The 17,790-nt window shown below is 43.6% G+C and overlaps 1 protein-coding gene across 1 annotated transcript in view; it reads right to left on the reverse strand.

The window, feature by feature from the left end:
* Positions 1-17,790, reverse strand: part of MYH10 (myosin heavy chain 10) — a 2,709,460-nt gene that overhangs the window by 534,303 nt on the left and 2,157,367 nt on the right. Inside the window, exon 30 of the mRNA XM_044086713.1 lies at positions 13,747-13,899. Within this exon, the coding sequence (XP_043942648.1) occupies positions 13,747-13,899 (153 nt within the window). The remainder of the gene's footprint in view (positions 1-13,746; positions 13,900-17,790) is intronic.

Consider the following 17,790-nt stretch of genomic DNA (forward strand, 5'->3'; position numbering starts at 1 on the left):
AGTTACTAGACTTGGTCAAGTGTCAATGCACCATAAAAACTGTGTGTATGTTAGTTCTCAAAGAGACAATGGCCTTGGGAAAAATAAGGAAAGCGCAGTCATGTTAGGAATTTGCCATAAACGTAGACATTCGTGTACATTCACTGATGCAATCTTCACTTTTGAGCTATCCTGCCTGTAGACAACCTGACAGGCTGGCCAGACTTTCGAAGCTTTACCGTTCCACAGGGTTTTGGTGAGTCCTTCCCAACAGGATGCAAGGATGTCAATGGTGTAAGAGATGTGTCTGCTGATGCCATCTTCTGACCTTTCTTGCCCCAGCAACAGCCAAGGTAGAAGATATCAGCACCAACGCACTTATTGAAGAGATGTGTGTTGCTTAGGACTACCCCAATTTCCACTTTCCAGAAGCCAATGCTGTTAAATGGGTGGGGGCCAAGTACACCGGACAGAACAAGATGAGAGACCTTCTCACTTCTAAGACTCGCAAAGCAGAGAGGGTTAGTGAGGTAGATACAAGTTAACTAGGAGATAAGACACTACAGAACAAGACAAGCAAATTGTGACCTGCAGCTCCTAATGAAAATGTGCAGACAGAAGTCCAGATTGCTGTTTCAAGAGTCGCCTGTATGGTAACAGCCCCAAGAAAAGCTGTGGCGGATGAAGTGGCTCTAATGGAGTGATCCCTGACAAGCCTGAGATAGCTTTTCCATGAGCTGAACAAAACAAAATGCAGTGAGCAAGCAAGTTTAAAGAAGGCCAGACTATTACAAAAATGCCAGGAGAAAAATGTTTTCAAACTATCACCGTTTATCAACTATAAGCGCAAAATAAAAAACATTTTTCGTTCCACTAAATTGCGAAACTTCTTCAGAAAAAAAGCACTCTACTCATGAACACACTTATATTTATAACCTTTTAGGTATTACTTACTAAATTTGGCGCCAAAAAATACATCAATTAAGGATTAATTTACTTAAAGTTATCTTAACCCATAAAATAATCCTAACCCATAAAAAAATAGAAGTTATGTTCTTACCATAACGTTCCATGTTAGTTGTCTTCTTCTCGCCTTCTTTCTTGCTGGATGGGTTCGGAGCCGACCTCGGCTCCGACTCGGCCACTCTAAAAGCTCGAGAGTTGGTTCCACCGGCTCGAGGCTGCCCCTATATCCCACAATGCTAGGCGTGAATTACCTCAGATCTCGTTTGTGAGCTAGGCCCAGCTAAAAATACAACCTCTATAAACAAAGGGAAAGAGGAAAGGTGACCTAAAGCCTGATCCAGGAAAATATGCACCGCAGAGCATATAGCTATAGCAAAGAGGTGGTAGAAAGAGAGGTCATAATCAAACTCCTCCAGGTCTGTCCAGGCCAGGGGGAAGGAGGGTGGGACGCAAGAAAGAAGGCGAGAAGAAGACAACTAACATGGAACGTTATGGTAAGAACATAACTTCTATATGTTAAGTTGTCTATCTCGCCTTCATTCTTGCTGGATGGGACCGCGTCCCTAGCACCTTGTCCCGGGTGGCCTAACGGAACAGACTCTTGAGAACAGTGGTACCAAAGTTAGCTCTATGCCTAGAAGCTAAATCCAACTTATAATGTGAAATGAAAGTGTGAGGAGTAGCCCAAGTAGCCGCTGCACAAATGGTGTCAATAGGCAGTCTGTCTTGGAAGGCTATAGAAGTAGCCAAAGCTCTGGTGGAGTGGGCTTTAGGTTTGTTAGGCAGCTTTTGGTGTCTAATTTCATAAATAATTGAAATCAGAGATGTTAGCCATCTAGATAGCGATACCTTGGAAACAGCAAGTCCCTTTCTGCCTACTGCATAAGAGACAAACAGCTGGTCAGTTTTTCTGAATTGTTTGGTCCTATCCAAATAGTACCTTAACTGACGATGAACATCTAGCCAATGCAGTTTTTGTTCAGACCTATTAGAATATTCTGGAAAAAACACTGGAAGGTCAATTCTTTGATTAAGGTTAGAAGCAGAGGCTACCTTAGGTAAAAAGGACGGGTTGGTTCGTAAAGATACCCTGTCTTTGTGGAACAACAGATATGGTGGTCGACAGCAGAGTGCATGAAGTTCTGAAACTCTTCTAGCTGAAGTAATAGCTACCAGAAAGAGAGTTTTCCATGATAGCAATTTTAAAGAACAGGAGGCTGCAGGTTCGAAAGGGGGGAGAATCAAAGAACTGAGAACTAAATTAAGGTCCCAAGGAAAAGGAGGATTTCTTATAGGAGGTCTGAGTAGAAAAACTCCCTTCAAAAAGGCTTTGCAAAGCTTGTGGGACATTATGGCAGACTCTGAAATGCCCACATGAAAGTTAGATATAGCTGCCAATTGAACTTTGAGAGTAGAAGGAGATGAACCTGCATGAAAGAGTTCAGCTAGAAAATCAAGAACCATATGGATGGGAGCAGTGAAAGGATCTAAGTCTCTTCCTTGAGCCCAATAGGCAAAACGTTTCCACTTACTCAGATAAATCTTTCGAGTGGAAGATTTGTGGGAAGCTATCAAAATATCTCGAACAGAGTGAGATATTCGAGGAAGCCTGGCTAAGGTTGGAACTGTAGGAACCAAGCAGTGAGGTTCAGAGAGGGGAGGGAGCGATGTAACTGACCCGACTGGTGGATCAAAAGATCTGGAACTAGGTCCAGATGCCAAGGTTGCTCCAACAGAAATTGATGTAGAAAGGGGAACCAAACCTGTTGAGGCCAGTAAGGAGCAATGAGGATCAATGAGGCCTTCTGAGCGATAGCTTTCTGTATCACTTGAGAGATTAGTGGGAAGGGAGGAAATGCGTACAGAAGTCCCCGGGGCCAAACTTGGACTAGAGCGTCTCTGCTGGGCTGGTCTGGTAACGGAATAGTGTGAAATAATCTCTGCACTTGCTGTTTTGGGAGTAGCAAAAGGTCGCAGCAAGGCTGACCCCACTTGAGAAAAATTTCTCTCACAACAGAGTCTTTCAGAGACCACTCGTGAGGCATGAGGATAGCTCTGCTCAACTTGTCCGATTTGATTGGACTTCCGGGATGTGCGTTGCTATCAGAAACCGCTGAGAAGAAATCGCCCATTGCCACAGTCTGAGTGCTTCTCGACATAGGGATAGGACCTGGTTCCGCCTTGTTTGTTGATATACCACACTACAGACATATTGTCCATCTGGATTGCTATCGTTCCCAAGGGAAGAGAGTCTTGAAGGGCTTGCAACGCTAGAAGCACTGCTCTCATCTCTAGAACATTTATGTGCAAATGGCATTCGTCTGGTTGCCATGTGCCCTGGACAGTTCTGCCCTGATAATGCCCCCCCCACCCGATCAGGGAGGCGTCCGTTGTCAGAGTAGCAACCGGAGGGGAAGGAACAAAGGGTCTTCCCAATAAGAGCTGAGGGGAAGACATTCACCACAGAAGATGATTTTTGCATGTTTGCGTAATCATAATGGTGTGGGACATCGGAAGTTGCTGGTATGACCATTGTGTGAAGAGCATCCATTGAAGGATTCTCATGTGGAATCTGGCTAATGGAAGCAGAGGAATGGCAGCCACCATAATCCCCAATACTTTTAGAACTAACCTGGCTTTGACTCTGTTGCTGCTGAAAAGGAGCGAGACCAGTTTGTGTATGTCTGTTATTCTCTGATCTGTTAGCCTTGCAGACATGTTGACTGTGTCTAGATTTGCGCCTATGAAGGTAATAGTACGACAAGGCGACAAAACAGACTTTTCGCAATTTATTGAAATGCCTAAGTTTTGACAAATGCGAAAGGTGTAGTCTCTGGCCATTAGATGAAGATGCTTGGTGGGAGCTGTGAGGAGCCAGTCGTCCAAATATGGAAACACCTGGAATCCTTGACGTCTCAGGTGAAAAGCTACCACTGCCATGCATTTGGTAAACACCCGGGGGGCAGTGGTGAGACCAAAGGGCAGGGCCCTGAATTGAAAATGACTGGTTCCCAGCCTGAAGCGGAGGAATCTTCTGGAGCGTCTGTTCATTTTTATGTGATAGTACGCATCCTGAAGATCTATAGAGCACATCCAGTTTTCCTTTCCCAATAGGGGAAGGATGGACTGTAGCGTGACCATCCGAAATCTTGTTTTCTTGACCGACTTGTTCAAGATACTGAGATCCAAAATTGGTCTCCAGTCCCTGTTTTCTTTGGAACTAAAAGAACCTGGAGTAGATTCCGGATCCTTGCTGGTCTGCTGGAACTGGCTGAATTGCTCTTTTGCAAGCAGCTTTGAAATTTCCAAAGCTGCAAGATCCCTTTGAGCGGTGGAACATCTGGAAGGGATTTTTGATTGGTTTGGAATGCGAGCGAAGGGAATGGAATAGCCTTCGAAATGATGGACTGTACCCACTTGTCTTGAGTTAGGGATAGCCAGGCTTCTGGGTACAGTGACAATCTTCCCCCGACTGCCTCCGAAGGTGGACAGTCGGGCAACACCTCAGGGATGCTGAAAGGGCTTATCGGAAAAGGTTTCTCGATTGCCCTGGTTCTGAGGACCCCCTCTGCCTCTGGGGTGACGTCTACCATTATTGTTCCCTCCTCTGCCTCTGGAGGGGAACCGACTCTGTGCATCAGGCAAATTCCCTTGAGATTGTTTGCGGAACCACATTTTCCCACTTTTCTGACCTTTGGGGTAAGGTCTAGAAGGAGTAGAAAAACGGATTCTGACGGCAGACAGAGTTTTGCCATCCGCCTCGCACCTAGTTAAGGTTTCTTTCACTTGAGGACCAAAGAGAGATGATCCATCAAACGGGGAATTAGTGAAAGACGTTTTAAAGGGGTCCGCAAAATTGCATAGTCGCATCCAGGCATGCCGGCGTAAGGCGACACCTGTCCCTGCGGCTCTACTCGCTCCATCGGCCGCATATGAAAGGAGGCGCATGGAGGAGTTAGCTATCGAATTCAGGGTAGTCAGCTGGGTGTTCATTTTGTCCTGAAAATCCGCAGCTGTAGGATCCTTCAACATCTCACTCGCTTCCTTGATCAAGTCTCTCTGGAGACGGGTGAAATGGCATAGGTAGTTCAGCGAACGCATTGCAAAGGTCGCTGACGAAAACATCCGCTTCCCATACCTGTCCATAGACCTAGATTCTTTGTTAGGAGGATGAACAGGCACTGAAGGATCAGCTAGTTCCTTCTTAGTGGCAGCAGCTACTACCATAGCATCCACATTAACACCTTTGGTCAGAAATTGTTTGTCAGTTGATGCTGTTATAAATTTAGAAGGTCTCCTGGGGGTAGGGTCCACTGAGTCAGGAGCCGTCCAGGCTTTCTTTGCCACCACCTGCATGAGGGGATCAAAGGGGGGGGGACACCCAGGAGGTGGAAGGGCGAGAGCCAAACGCCTCAAGATACACAGATTCATCCTCCGAAGGGTTAAGGGCTGGCCAATTTCCCCTCTGTTTCAGGATCTCTAGAATGTCCGCAAAAGAGACATCTTCAGAAGGGGAGCAGGGGAACCCTCGGAATCCTCTAAATCTGTGTCAGAGGTGACAGACTCAGGTGAGTCTATGTGCTTCCTCTTACACTTTCTCTTCCTAGGGGGCTCCCCTGCTAATTCAGGGGAGGCCTCGGAAGAGGATGAGATCCCCACAGGGGATTCTTGAGGAGCTGGCTCTCTGCGGTCTGGGATGAGGGAGTGAGTAGACATAACCTGAGGCACCGAAGAGGGAGGGACGGACGGAGCCGACTGTGGAGTTGAACAAGGTTCCAACACACTCCGCATGACCTCAAACGCACCCCTGTCAGGCAGAGCCAAAGGTCCCCGCTCCGAGAAGCTGAGAACCTCCCTCGGCACCGACAGAGATGTCTCCGAGGCCGATGTCAGAGCTGAACTCACCAGCGCCGAAGCACCGAGAGGGAGAGGGGGGTCGGACTAGGGTCCGATGCCACTCACCCCCTCAGAGCCGATGAGGGAAGTCCGGCGCCGAGATTCTTCAAAAGAAGAAATCGGAGCCGACGACGGAGCCGAAGACAAATGTATCGGCTCCAACGCTACCACAGTCTCGGTTCCGAGACGCCCCGGCTCCGAGCTCAAAGGAGTAGGAGAAGAAATATTTAAAGGGATAGGTAGAGGCATCAACTGATGAGTCGGGCTCTGAAGCATTTGGGCCAGTGCCTCGGACTTTAGAAGTCGACTCACTACCCTCTGGAGTTCATGATCCGAGAGCCTCGATGACCTGGAGGAGTGAGATCTGTGGCTCCGTTCAGACAGCAAGGGAGACGCTGGAGCCGAATGAACGGAGCCAAGGGATGGTGACCTCGACCTCTTTCTAGATGTCGGCTCCGATGGTCTGATCGGAGCCGACCCAGGAATCTCCAATACCTCGGCTCCAGCCGGAGCCGAGGGAACCACAGAAGCTACAGTCAAGGACTCATCTGCTCCAGCCGGAGCCGATGCAGTAGCAGACTTCGAAGCCTTAGGCCTCGACTCCGAAGCTGGAGTCGAGGTCTTAGAAGTCTTGGAAGGTTTTCCCAATGTAGCAGATAGGGAACCTTCAGGCTTAAGCAAACCCCTTAGTATGAGTTTGTTTTTTCTTTCCTGCAGGACTCTAGGGCTGAAGCCATGGCATACAGCACAAGAGTCCTGCAGGTGTAAAGGTCTCAGGCAGTACACACAAGAAGTGTGACCGTCTGTCAGAGACATTTTCTGACAGCACGAGTCACACTTCTTGAAGACTGAGACCTTTGAATCCTTGGACATTTTCAGGGAACCGAAGTGTAACCACACACAAAAACACACACACACCGATTACACTGTCAGAAAAAATTAAGTTAAATTACTTTAAAACAAAACTTCTTAAAAGTTAAGTAAAGTTATAAGTATAAACCCCTACCAAACACATACACACACTGTAAGGGATGGAAGGGCCCGAAGGCCTAAGGAAAGAACTTATTAGTTCTTGAAGAAGGGGCTGAATAAGGGTAGAAGGATAAATTATCCACTACACTAAAGGTAAAAGGGAAAAACTAAGCTAAAGGAAGTTTAAACAGTTATTAGACTAATCTAATTAAAACTGACCTGGAGCCGGTAGAAAAACACCTCGATCGCTGTAGCGGCAAACGAGATCTGAGGTAATTCACGCCTAGCATTGTGGGATATAGGGGCAGCCTCGAGCCGGTGGAACCAACTCTCGAGCTTTTAGAGTGGCCGAGTCGGAGCCGAGGTCGGCTCCGAACCCATCCAGCAAGAATGAAGGTGAGATAGACAACTTAACATCTGTGTATTCATTTAAATGTATTTAAACTTCTCAAATCAATAAACACAATCTAAACAGATGCAAGCACATAAAACCGAATAAATACAAGCAAAAAAAAACTATTTTAAAATTGTCTTATGAAATATTTTATAAATGCATAAAAGAAAACTTTACTTTATAAATGCATAAATATAACCATCAAGTGAAATACCAAATATATGTAATTTAAATATATAAATTTATGAAATTTATAAATTATAAATACCCCCACCACGCTAAAAAGCATAAATTTATAAATATAGATATTCTGTTTATCTTATCAGACTTTTTAACTTTAACAGACACATTATATTGCATTTATCATTTAGACCTGGATACACATAGGCATTTAGCCTAATTTGCCATAAGAGTTCAATTTTCTCAAGCATTAATGATATAGGTCCACCTCTCTCATCTTGATTTACTTGTTGTATAATTTTAAACTTAAACTTATGATCAGGGAACACTATTATGTGCGTTGCTAACGCATTTTCTTCTTTATGTTGGTTGATACATCTCAAATGCTCCAATACCCTCTCTCTAAATTTTCTATCCGTCTTGCCAACGTAGAAACATGGGCAAGCTTGGCATTGGGCTATATATACAACTCCCTTGGTTGTGCAGTTAAATTTTCTTGTGATGTTTATTTTATATCCATTAATGACAATACTATTGCCTATTTCCATCACATAACAAATTGAGCAACGTTTTTTATTTTGCGTTTAAAGTTAATAAACGGTGATAGTTTGAAAACATTTTTCTCCTGGCATTTTTGTAATAGTTTGGTCTACTTTTGGAGCGGTTTTTGTAGTTTAAAGAAGGGTCTGTTTGACTACTGTTTTTCCTTCTCCTTTGCACACAAGACAAATGGCTCAAACAAAGAATTTTTTGATTCTGTACAATTACAATCACAACTGTCCTTGTACATCAGGGGAATAACAGGTCCTTCCCTTATGTTCTGTGGTTAGAAAAGATAACTGGTAAATTAATGGCTTGGTTAAGGAGCTGCCCAGAAATTTAACCTGGGCATGAAGGACTAACAAGAAATGATCTATTATGGTGAAAAAATAAGGATTTGGACCATTAAGGCCAAGAGATCAAAAATTCTCCAAAATGAGGTAACATGCACAAAAATATTATCCTCTTAAACTGCAGAAAAGCTGAAACAGCGGTTTCAAAAGGTGCCAGGTTTAATTTTCGTAACACATAATTAAGATCACATGGTGGAGCAATCTACTTTCTAGGTCATGTCAGATGAAGGACACCTTTTACCAAGTACTTAACAGACAACTTAACCACTTAACAATGGCGCCACTGTAAGACAAGCCAAAATGGCAGACACATGCACTTTTACATAAGTAAAAACTAAGCGATGTTTCAAAGATCTGACAGATATTCCATACCTGTAGCCTCTTTCACCTTTTTTTAGGTCAAGGTCCCTGTAATGGCACCAGAGAGAAAATCTTTTCTATTAGCTAGGCAGGATTTTTGTGTCCTTTGCTTTCCAGTCTCCCTCATAACTTGAAGTGTATCCTCAGAGTATATCTGCCTACCTGGAATCAATGTGAAATCATCAAAGTTGTTAGCATCACACTGGCCATGTAGGGGTTTGTAAAAGGAACCCTTTCATTTGACTCAGGAGGTCCACATACTGAGAGAGCATTTTCTATTTTTTTCATGCCAGACTGCTCAGAGGAAACCATAGCTGCCTTGACCAAAACCATGCAATTGGGAGTCTTCTCCTGGTTTTTCCTCCTCTATTTTCAGTAGCAGCCTGGGGACTGAAGGTATTAGAGAAAGTGTGTAAAAAACAGACTTGTCCAAGTCAGGGAGAAAGATCTCTTTTTCCAAGCTTCTGAGGTTGAGGTTGTCTGTTAAGAAAAACAAGCAGATTTTGTACACTCTACATGGCCAGATTAAAAAAAAAATCCCTGTTCAATATCTGTTTATGGGTAGTCTGCTACAGATCTGCTCAGCCTGTCTGCCACAACATTTTGTAGTGATGGAATGTAGACTACAGGTAAGTCTGCAAAGCAGGTATGAATGGGTTCTTCCTTACCTATGTACAGCTGGACTGTCATGTTGTCTGCCCTTCCCTGAAAAGGTCCACAGACCTAAGATGAGTGATACCATCTGTTTGTCTGTTTTACAATCCTGATCTTCCAAGTTCTCTGAACCTTAACATTTCCCACATAAGCCCATGAAGATATGTTCGAGGAATTTGTGATGAGGGTCATTATGGGCTTGGGTTCTCTGGACACTGGTTTCAACTGCATTGTTAAATCCAGTGTAAGATAATCCCAATGCATGAGACTAGTGGGATGTTGGTCTCTAGAAAATGAACACATTGACATCAGACAAGTAAGTGGCTCCATTGGGAGACACAATGCCATGCAACAAAAAAGTCTAAAGAACCTCTTGGCTGACATTTCCTTCTGCAGCAAAATGCTTTGAAAGTACAGTGCTAGATGGGGCACTCAGCCCTCTTGAGGGAATGCTCTGCTGAAGGCGGTGTCCAGATGGGCAATCAAGAAGACTAAGTTGTTGTCAGCTTCCTTAAATTTTGCTCTCTTGATGGTGTGAGCCATATTCCTGATGTAACAATTCAGGGTGACCTCCATCGCCTTGAGAATTTCCCTATAGCTACTATGCAAGGATGAGGCAACTGTCTAGGTATGGTATAAATCTAGATGCCCTCTGTCCTGCAGTAGGGAGTTGCAGCAACCAGACATTATGCATGCAGTAAACAAGCCAAAGGGTGAAGATGTGAATTGGAAATGAAATCCTCCCTTCTGCAAAACTGAGGAGTTTTCTGTGGCAATTGACAATGAAGGCAGGCATTCTTTAGGCTCACAGTGACCATGAGGGCTTGATGCAGCAGGCAGGCTTTGGAGAATAAGCATTTTGAACGCTATCACTCTGATAAGCTTGTTCAAAGCTAGACGTAGCCTGGAACAGAACCAATCATCCACCTTTTCCAGCCGGAACACTTTCTATGGCTTCTAATAGCAACATTTCGGGATGCTTCTTCATTACAGGATCATTTGAAAATGCAATTTGCAGTCTTCCCTCAATCATTTGTACTCACTGGTCTTTGGTGATGCTGTCCCAACTTTTTACAATGGCTAAGCACACTCCAACTTTTTCTACAGGGACAGGAACTACTGGGGAAGTGGGGCGTGGGTTGGGTTGAATTTGTAGAAAGGAAAGAAGAGGCAGAATGGCTCACTCATAGCTGATCTCTAGGGGTGATCTCAGCCATGAGGACCCACCAGCGTCTCTCTAGGTCTTGACATTTTTCACTAGACAGGCCTGCCACTGTCCTGTCTAGTGTACAAGGGCCATGTTTTGGCTGAGTAACTGGAGCTGACGTTAGGCACCTCTCCTGAAAAAGTTACATAACAGACTTGGTAGTCTTGCCCTTTTACCCCAGTTTCTTGAAAACCTCAAGCAGGAGGCTCAAGCAGATGATCCTTATCCAGATATGATTCAAGAAACTCAGTCATTACATCACCTGGAAGGGAGTACTGTCATCACCTAGGCATATCTCTGGATAACATACCTTGTAGCTGCTTGCCCTGTATGATGTATCCACTGCATCACAGCAACTCTTTCTGGATAGATTAGTAACCAGAAGAGGTCATAAAGCTCAAGCATCTTTTGCTTCAGATTCTAATCCTGTATCATATGTCTACCTTTCACCACCAGGAATTTCCAGCAAAAGACCAAACAAGACTGGCAGTTCAAAGTTCTGAATGCAGTACATACATTCTTCCTAAATCTGTTGAGTATTCTAGTCTCTCTGTCATTGGCAACAGAGTTTCTGGAAGCAGTCAAGGTTACTCCCTGCTGGAATCCGAGGACACCACAGCTAGATCAGCCAAAGGATTTTAATAAAGAAACTTGCGGGAATACCTGACCCCGCAAAAGCAGTCAGGTTTTCTTACAGTAGATGGAGGGAGTCTGACTCCATGGATTCATAAATTAAAATATCACCCAGGATGATCTAGCACTGCAGGAACAGCTAGAGCGCTACGTTCAGGCAGGTTTCTCAAGGTCCATCTCTGATCCGGGCCTCAGAAGGCTCCTTTGTCTGCCACTGAAAAACTTCCTTCTTTTTATGAAGGGTATCTCTAAAGTAGTAGACCTCTGGTGAAGAAGGGGAAAGGGTGTCCTCGATGCCCGAGTCATAAGCTTTGACAGAAGAGATCTGGCCCATGTAAACCAGTTCATGTGCCTCCAAGTCAAGGAAATTCAAATCTTCAGGTGGAGGTTCCAACATTCCCTTTCTGCGAGAAGGCCCTACACAGTATTAGAATAACCACAGCAAACAAAGAATACTTAGTAAAAAACCACAAACAGCAATCCAGAAACTCCGTAGTAGGAATTTATTTAGAACACCAGCTTAGAATTCTCTAGCGCCTCGGCCAAAAGCCAAGTGCTCCAAGTCTGACCACTCATTTCAAAAAGGACAACTTCAGCAAGTTTAACCAGTGAATCAGAGGAAGGGGCTGAGGCACTGCCCAACCTAAGCTGAAGTAAGCTGACAGACACTGATTTGGCATTTCTGTGTTTTGCGGCATCGGGTGCAGTCATCTTGGAAAGTTGGTCATGGGTGGGGCATCAAGATGTTTGGGAATCTCCTCAAGAATGTAAGCCCTGAGATCCCACATTCTCTTTCAGTAATGAAGTGCCACCAAAAACCAAAAGGACTTCAGTTTCAGGAAGTGTGTCAAAGACACCAATCTCCAAGAAAATGCAAGACACCAAAGGTATGGTAGCCTGCATTGTGGTTCTGGTAGAAGTCATGATCAGAACAGACTTTGGGGTAGGGGGTGTGAAAGTGCTTCTCTGTGCCCACAGTCACTTGACACAGGGAGGCAGCAATCACCCAACAGGATGTCCTCTGTCTCCCAATGTTTCCTCAAATACCTCTTGTAGGAATACGTTTTTGGCAGAATACTCCCAGAGGTTTTGGCTGAATCTAAGTCAGCATGAAACAAAGTAAGCCTATGCTTTTCAGTTGCAAACTCCTGGACAGATTAACACTTCCTATGGATTTCCTCAGGTGGTACCATACACAGTGTGAACAACAGTTAACATCATGCTCTGGCAAAGGCAAAATAAGCAGCAGTTGTGAAGTTTTCATTGGAAATCCTCTTCCTGCACACATTTCTACAACTGGCATTCTTAATTATTAGAACAATCTGGATAAGAGACCCTTGTCTCCATATCACATTATTAGACATTAGCTCTATTAGCTCTAACAAACCCCCTATGGATACTTAATCTGGCTCTTGGAAGCAGGCAGATATCTTCAACCAACCAAGATCTTTGCATCTTGGTTCAAGGGTCTTGGCAGGAGCCCTGGGTAAAAGTAAAGCTTTGGAAGTCATGCAGACCTGTGAGACTATCTACAAGCAGGGTATCCCAAAGTGAGGACTGCAACAGAGTACTCTGAGGAACATCTAGATTTCATACCATGGCAAACGGCATACTTTTTAAAGATAACCAGTTTAGATAAATGCTTAATAAAAGCAACACGACAATCTGCAGAACAGTTCAAAGACTGTGAAAAACCACCTCAACAAATTTATCCAAGGTTCTGGAACTTCAAGCAAACATTTAGTGAGTGGTGGAAAAGGCACTTGCCTACTCTGGTGTTTTAACTTTGGGGGAAGACTGTTAAATATCTCTCTTTGTGAAAGACAGCTTTACCAAAGACTGTCTTAGTATAAGTACATTTGTAGGTAAAATGATCAAACTGGGTAGTGATGGGATAGAACAGCCCCCCCCAAGAAAAAAAACTTTTTGGAAGCAAACCTGTTTACCACTCAGTGTCATATTTTAAACACAGGCTTATTGACGGCATAAAATGGTTACAACTTTCTTAAAGGATTTTACTAAATTTATCACAAAAACATTATCACAGACTGTGCATTTCATTACCATTTTTTTGGTCTGTATCAAGCACATCTGACTCCAGTTATCTGATCCATTACGGTGCCCCAACAAGATTTTTTTTTTTTTTTTTTTAAGTACTTTAATGCATAAAACAAAAGTGTATGTAGGCCCCAAAGCATGTGCATGCTCAGCTTTTTATTTTATATTTGATTTCACAAGTAGCAATGTTACTTGACCACAACAATGTCTTATGTAATGAATTAGTGCTCCTCTAATGAATAGCTAGTGGTACTTCCTGTACACGTTTTCCACAATCCACATGTACAGATTTGGGGATTTCGGTTCATGCATTTAAAGCTTTAACATTCTGCAAAAATTAAGTCTGCACAGAATAGTAACTTGTCTCACCGGTTTCCTTTCGTAAATTGTCCTTAAGTTAAATGAGAGCTGCAGAGAACCACACCTGAAGATTTACATTTAGGCACATGAACATGTCACTTTACACAAACTGACCTGAGAGCATTCAAACGGCAATGTATAGCTGAGCTAGTGGTTGGCTGGTTGGTTGGCTGTAAAGGCTTATTAGCTCTCACCTGAGACTGGAGAGACATAACTTGCTTTTCCAGGTTTTTTCTTGCTTCTTCCTCCTCTTCCTGTTGTTCCTGGAGATTGTTTTTCTCTTCTTCAAGCTGTCTAATTCTGCTACTTAGGTTGAGTTTTTGACGGGTCTCTTCCTGGAGTAACTCCTGAGCAAAATTACACAAAAAAATAAATTATTATACATTAGCAAGGCAAGTCTTTGTGACAAGTCATTAATTCAGAATGAAACCATTTGCAGTAGCAAAATCTTCATATTTTTAATATGTTTAACTGAAATGCCTAATGCAGCCACATGGGACTCATTTGCTGTACAGCTTACAATACAAGCAAATGGGAGAAATGACATGCTAAGTACAACAATATTTCAAGCCAGTTACTTTAAATATCCCAGCTTGCAAATATATCCCACTGTAATACTACAAGTCATCATGCTTTTTAAAAAGGCTTTTCTGGAGTAGTGGGAGTGGGAAGCACTGAGCAGCCTTTCTGTCCGATTTGGTGAAGTTTCAGCCGGAAACTAGTAGTCCATTGGTCATTTCTAGCTCCTTTCAGCCCCTGCTATAAAACACCAGCTTGTACCAACTCAGCACAGATCCTCGTGGTGGCCTGCAGAGTGATCCAAGCAGCAGAGAGCTAAAAGAGTGACTTTCTACCAGATATAAGTATTTTTGTGGCTTTCCCACTGTTATTAATTTACTGCTACTTTAAGTGATTTCTGCATTTTACACTGTTTATTGCACTTTAAGTTACTAATTGTTGCAAATTGTTTCTGTAGGCTACACACTAAAGTTTATAGCATTTACTGTCTGTTTTTTCCTTGTCTCTGTAATAAAACAAAAAAATCTCTTGTTTTCCTGCCTTACTGAACTAGAGTAGTCCAGTTTCAGAGTTGCTGATCCCTGGGCTTTGTTTTTAGTTCCTGTTACTGATTCATTGCCTTATTAGGGAGGAGGGAAGTTTCTTTGCTTACCAGTGGGAGTGGGAAGCACTGAGCAGCCTTTCTGTCCGATTTGGTGAAGTTTCAGCCAGAAACTAGTAGTCCATTGGTTGTTTTGGGCCAATTCCTAGCTCCTTTCAGCCCCTGCTATAAAACACGCTAAACACAGCACAGATCCTCGTGGTGGCCTGCAGGGTGATCCAAGCAGCAGAGAGCTAAAGAGTGACTTTCTACCAGATATAAGTATTTTTGTGGCTTTCCCACTGTTATTTTTTATTGCTACTTTAAGTGATTTCTGCATTTTACACTGTTTATTGCACTTTAAGTTACTAATTGTTGCAAATTGTTTCTGTAGGCTACACACTATTTACAGCAATTACTGTCTGTTTTTCCTTGTCTCTGTAATAAAACAAAAAATCTCTTGTTTTACTGAACTAGAGTAGTCCAGTTTCAGAGTTGCTGATCCCTGGGCTTTGTTTTTAGTTCCTGTTACTGATCCATTGCCTTATTAGGAAGGATTTGTCTGATTTGGTGAAGTTTCAGCCAGAAACTAGTAGTCCATTGGCCCTGCTATAAAACACGCTAAACGCTGCGTAGCCAGCCATAGCTTAGTTACCACTGTTGCACACAAGAGCAGCGGTTAAACAAGGTTAAACTATTTGGGCCATCTAAATTCCACTCTTCCAATTTTCCTTAAAACTACCTTCCTCGAGCTGTACTGCTGATCTAACCAGCATATCCTATAACTGAAAAGTTCATCTCTACTTGATTCCCAAGTAGACTATTCTCTATCTGTAAAGCCTAGCACTTACTCCTACAGTACTTGCACCTTGATAAAGCACTCTTATTATAGATAGTACCCCACCAGCCTAAAACCCACTTCCCCAGTCCTTTGAAAGTCTCTTTATCTACTACTACTAGTATGTCGAGGGATCAGTTGCTAGTGTCCTCTCCAGCTCAACTGGTGAACCTGGGAATATTGAGGCAATGTTACAACTGCCTCATGTACACAGACAATCCTCTCCTTCTCCCACAAAACACAAATACATGAGATGCAACTATACGGCCAAACTGGAGGCTGAGCTCTCTCAACATAGGACTGGCAAGACCAGACAGGAGGAGAAGGTAACCACACACAATACATACCCAGTCACACATGGTACCATCACAACTTCAAATCATACACATACTCACACAAAGACATAGGCTCTGATCAAAAATTTACCAAAACAGCAGAGGCCACCAAAGCAGACACCCAAACAACTACCACCTCACGACCCAACACATGCAACACATAGACCACACAGTCAGAGTGTCAAACAGTCACAGCCCTTAAGGCCAAACAAAATGCCAGACACACTTGTCATTGGTGATTCCATAGTCAGACACACTGACGTCCAGACTGAGTAAAGAGAAGGTCACAGTAAGCTGCCTGTCAGGCGCTAGAATCCGCCACATAACGCAAGCACTCAGGTCTCTCAACAGCAGGTACCTCAGTCATTGTCCACGCTGGTGTCGACTACATGAAAAGGGACATCGAGGAGCTCTCTGATTATGTAGCCCAGGCAGGTATGACCCTGACCTTGAGCAGTATCCTACCTTCACCTAGAATGATGCCACAATACAGTGATAAGATGATCAGCTTTAATAATTGGCTTAAATTCTGGTGTCATTCAAAGGATCCAATGTCTGTCTGCCTGGGATGACATGCTGGACAAGCCACGCTGCCCGAGGGCGGCGCTGCACCTGTCACCCTGGGCTTCCGGATATTGGCAAAGGCTCTTGCCACCCCATAGTGCCTTTTTAGGCAAGGCTCAAATTCTAAACCTACCACCCTAGAACACCAAAAGGAAAAAACTAAGGGTAATGCTGCTCAATGCCAGAAGTCTCAATCTCAAGATGCGCCCTTCTCAATATGGAGAACATCGATGTCTGTGCTGTGACAGAAACCTGGTTCAAGGCTCCTGAGGGTGTCCATATTCATAAAGGACACCCACACCCAAATGATGCATCGGAGACCATCCAGGTGCAATTAACCATAGGCAAGACTGCTCTGCAATTTGTAGCATGTTACAGGCCACCCTCTCAAACTCAGGAACCTCACATGGCCTTCCTGAAAACATTGAGGGGAAAAATGTATCCAAACACCATCATACTAGGTGACTTTAACTACCCTAATATAGACTGGGAACACTACTCAAGCCCGAACACTCTAACCCAAAGATTCCTGAGTTCATAAACTCAAATGCCATGGAACAACTAGTCACCATCCCCACAAGAGGAGAAAACATACTTGATCTCATCATCACGAACATGGGATCAAAATGTTCAACACCGAAGTATACCCCCACTGGTGAGATCAGATCATAAACTAATCTCGCTGGGTCCTCATAAAAGACCACAGTGAAAAACTTCTCAAAAGCCGATTTCACACTTCTAAAACTAGTGTGGTCTCCTTTAAGGCCCCTGAGCCAGTGGTAAACATTACTCAAACCGCTGAATCACTTACAAATGCCTTCTACCAGCACCAGCAGGGACTGCATGGATCAGGCAATCCCAAACAAAACTAAGACTCTCTGTACCAAACAAGCTCTACAACAAAAGGAGGAAGCTACTACAAGATAGAGCAAAAAAAACTAAGAGCTCTCATAAAATCATCCAAGGCAAATTTTGAGAGAAAAATTTTAGCTATGTTAGAAACCTAGGTGGAAACTCCCAGATATGCTCAGAATTAGTTCAAAATGATGTGAAAATTACTGAACCTACACACATTGCCAACATACTGGCTGACAGGTTCAGTGCAAACTTCTCCCCCCCCCAAAAGAGAGAGATATTCCATAGAGAAAACACAGCATCCATGGGATGTGCTTCATGAACTCAATGAGAATTAAACCCACAGTTAGGACAGCTGTTTAATCTTAGCCTCACCTCAGGATAAGCCATGGAGAGGATCATAATGGAACTCATAAATAAAGACATAGGGAACTTGCAGACTTTGGATCCAACTCAGTTTGGCTTTGTCAAAGGCAGATCCTGCCTCTTAAACTTGGTTGACTTTTTCGACAGTCACCAAGGCCATTGATGAGGGAAAGGCAGTCCA

This window comes from Protopterus annectens, chromosome 10.part0 (assembly GCF_019279795.1).
Source record: "Protopterus annectens isolate FY-2018-M chromosome 10.part0, PAN1.0, whole genome shotgun sequence".
Lineage (NCBI taxonomy): Eukaryota > Metazoa > Chordata > Ceratodontiformes > Protopteridae > Protopterus > Protopterus annectens.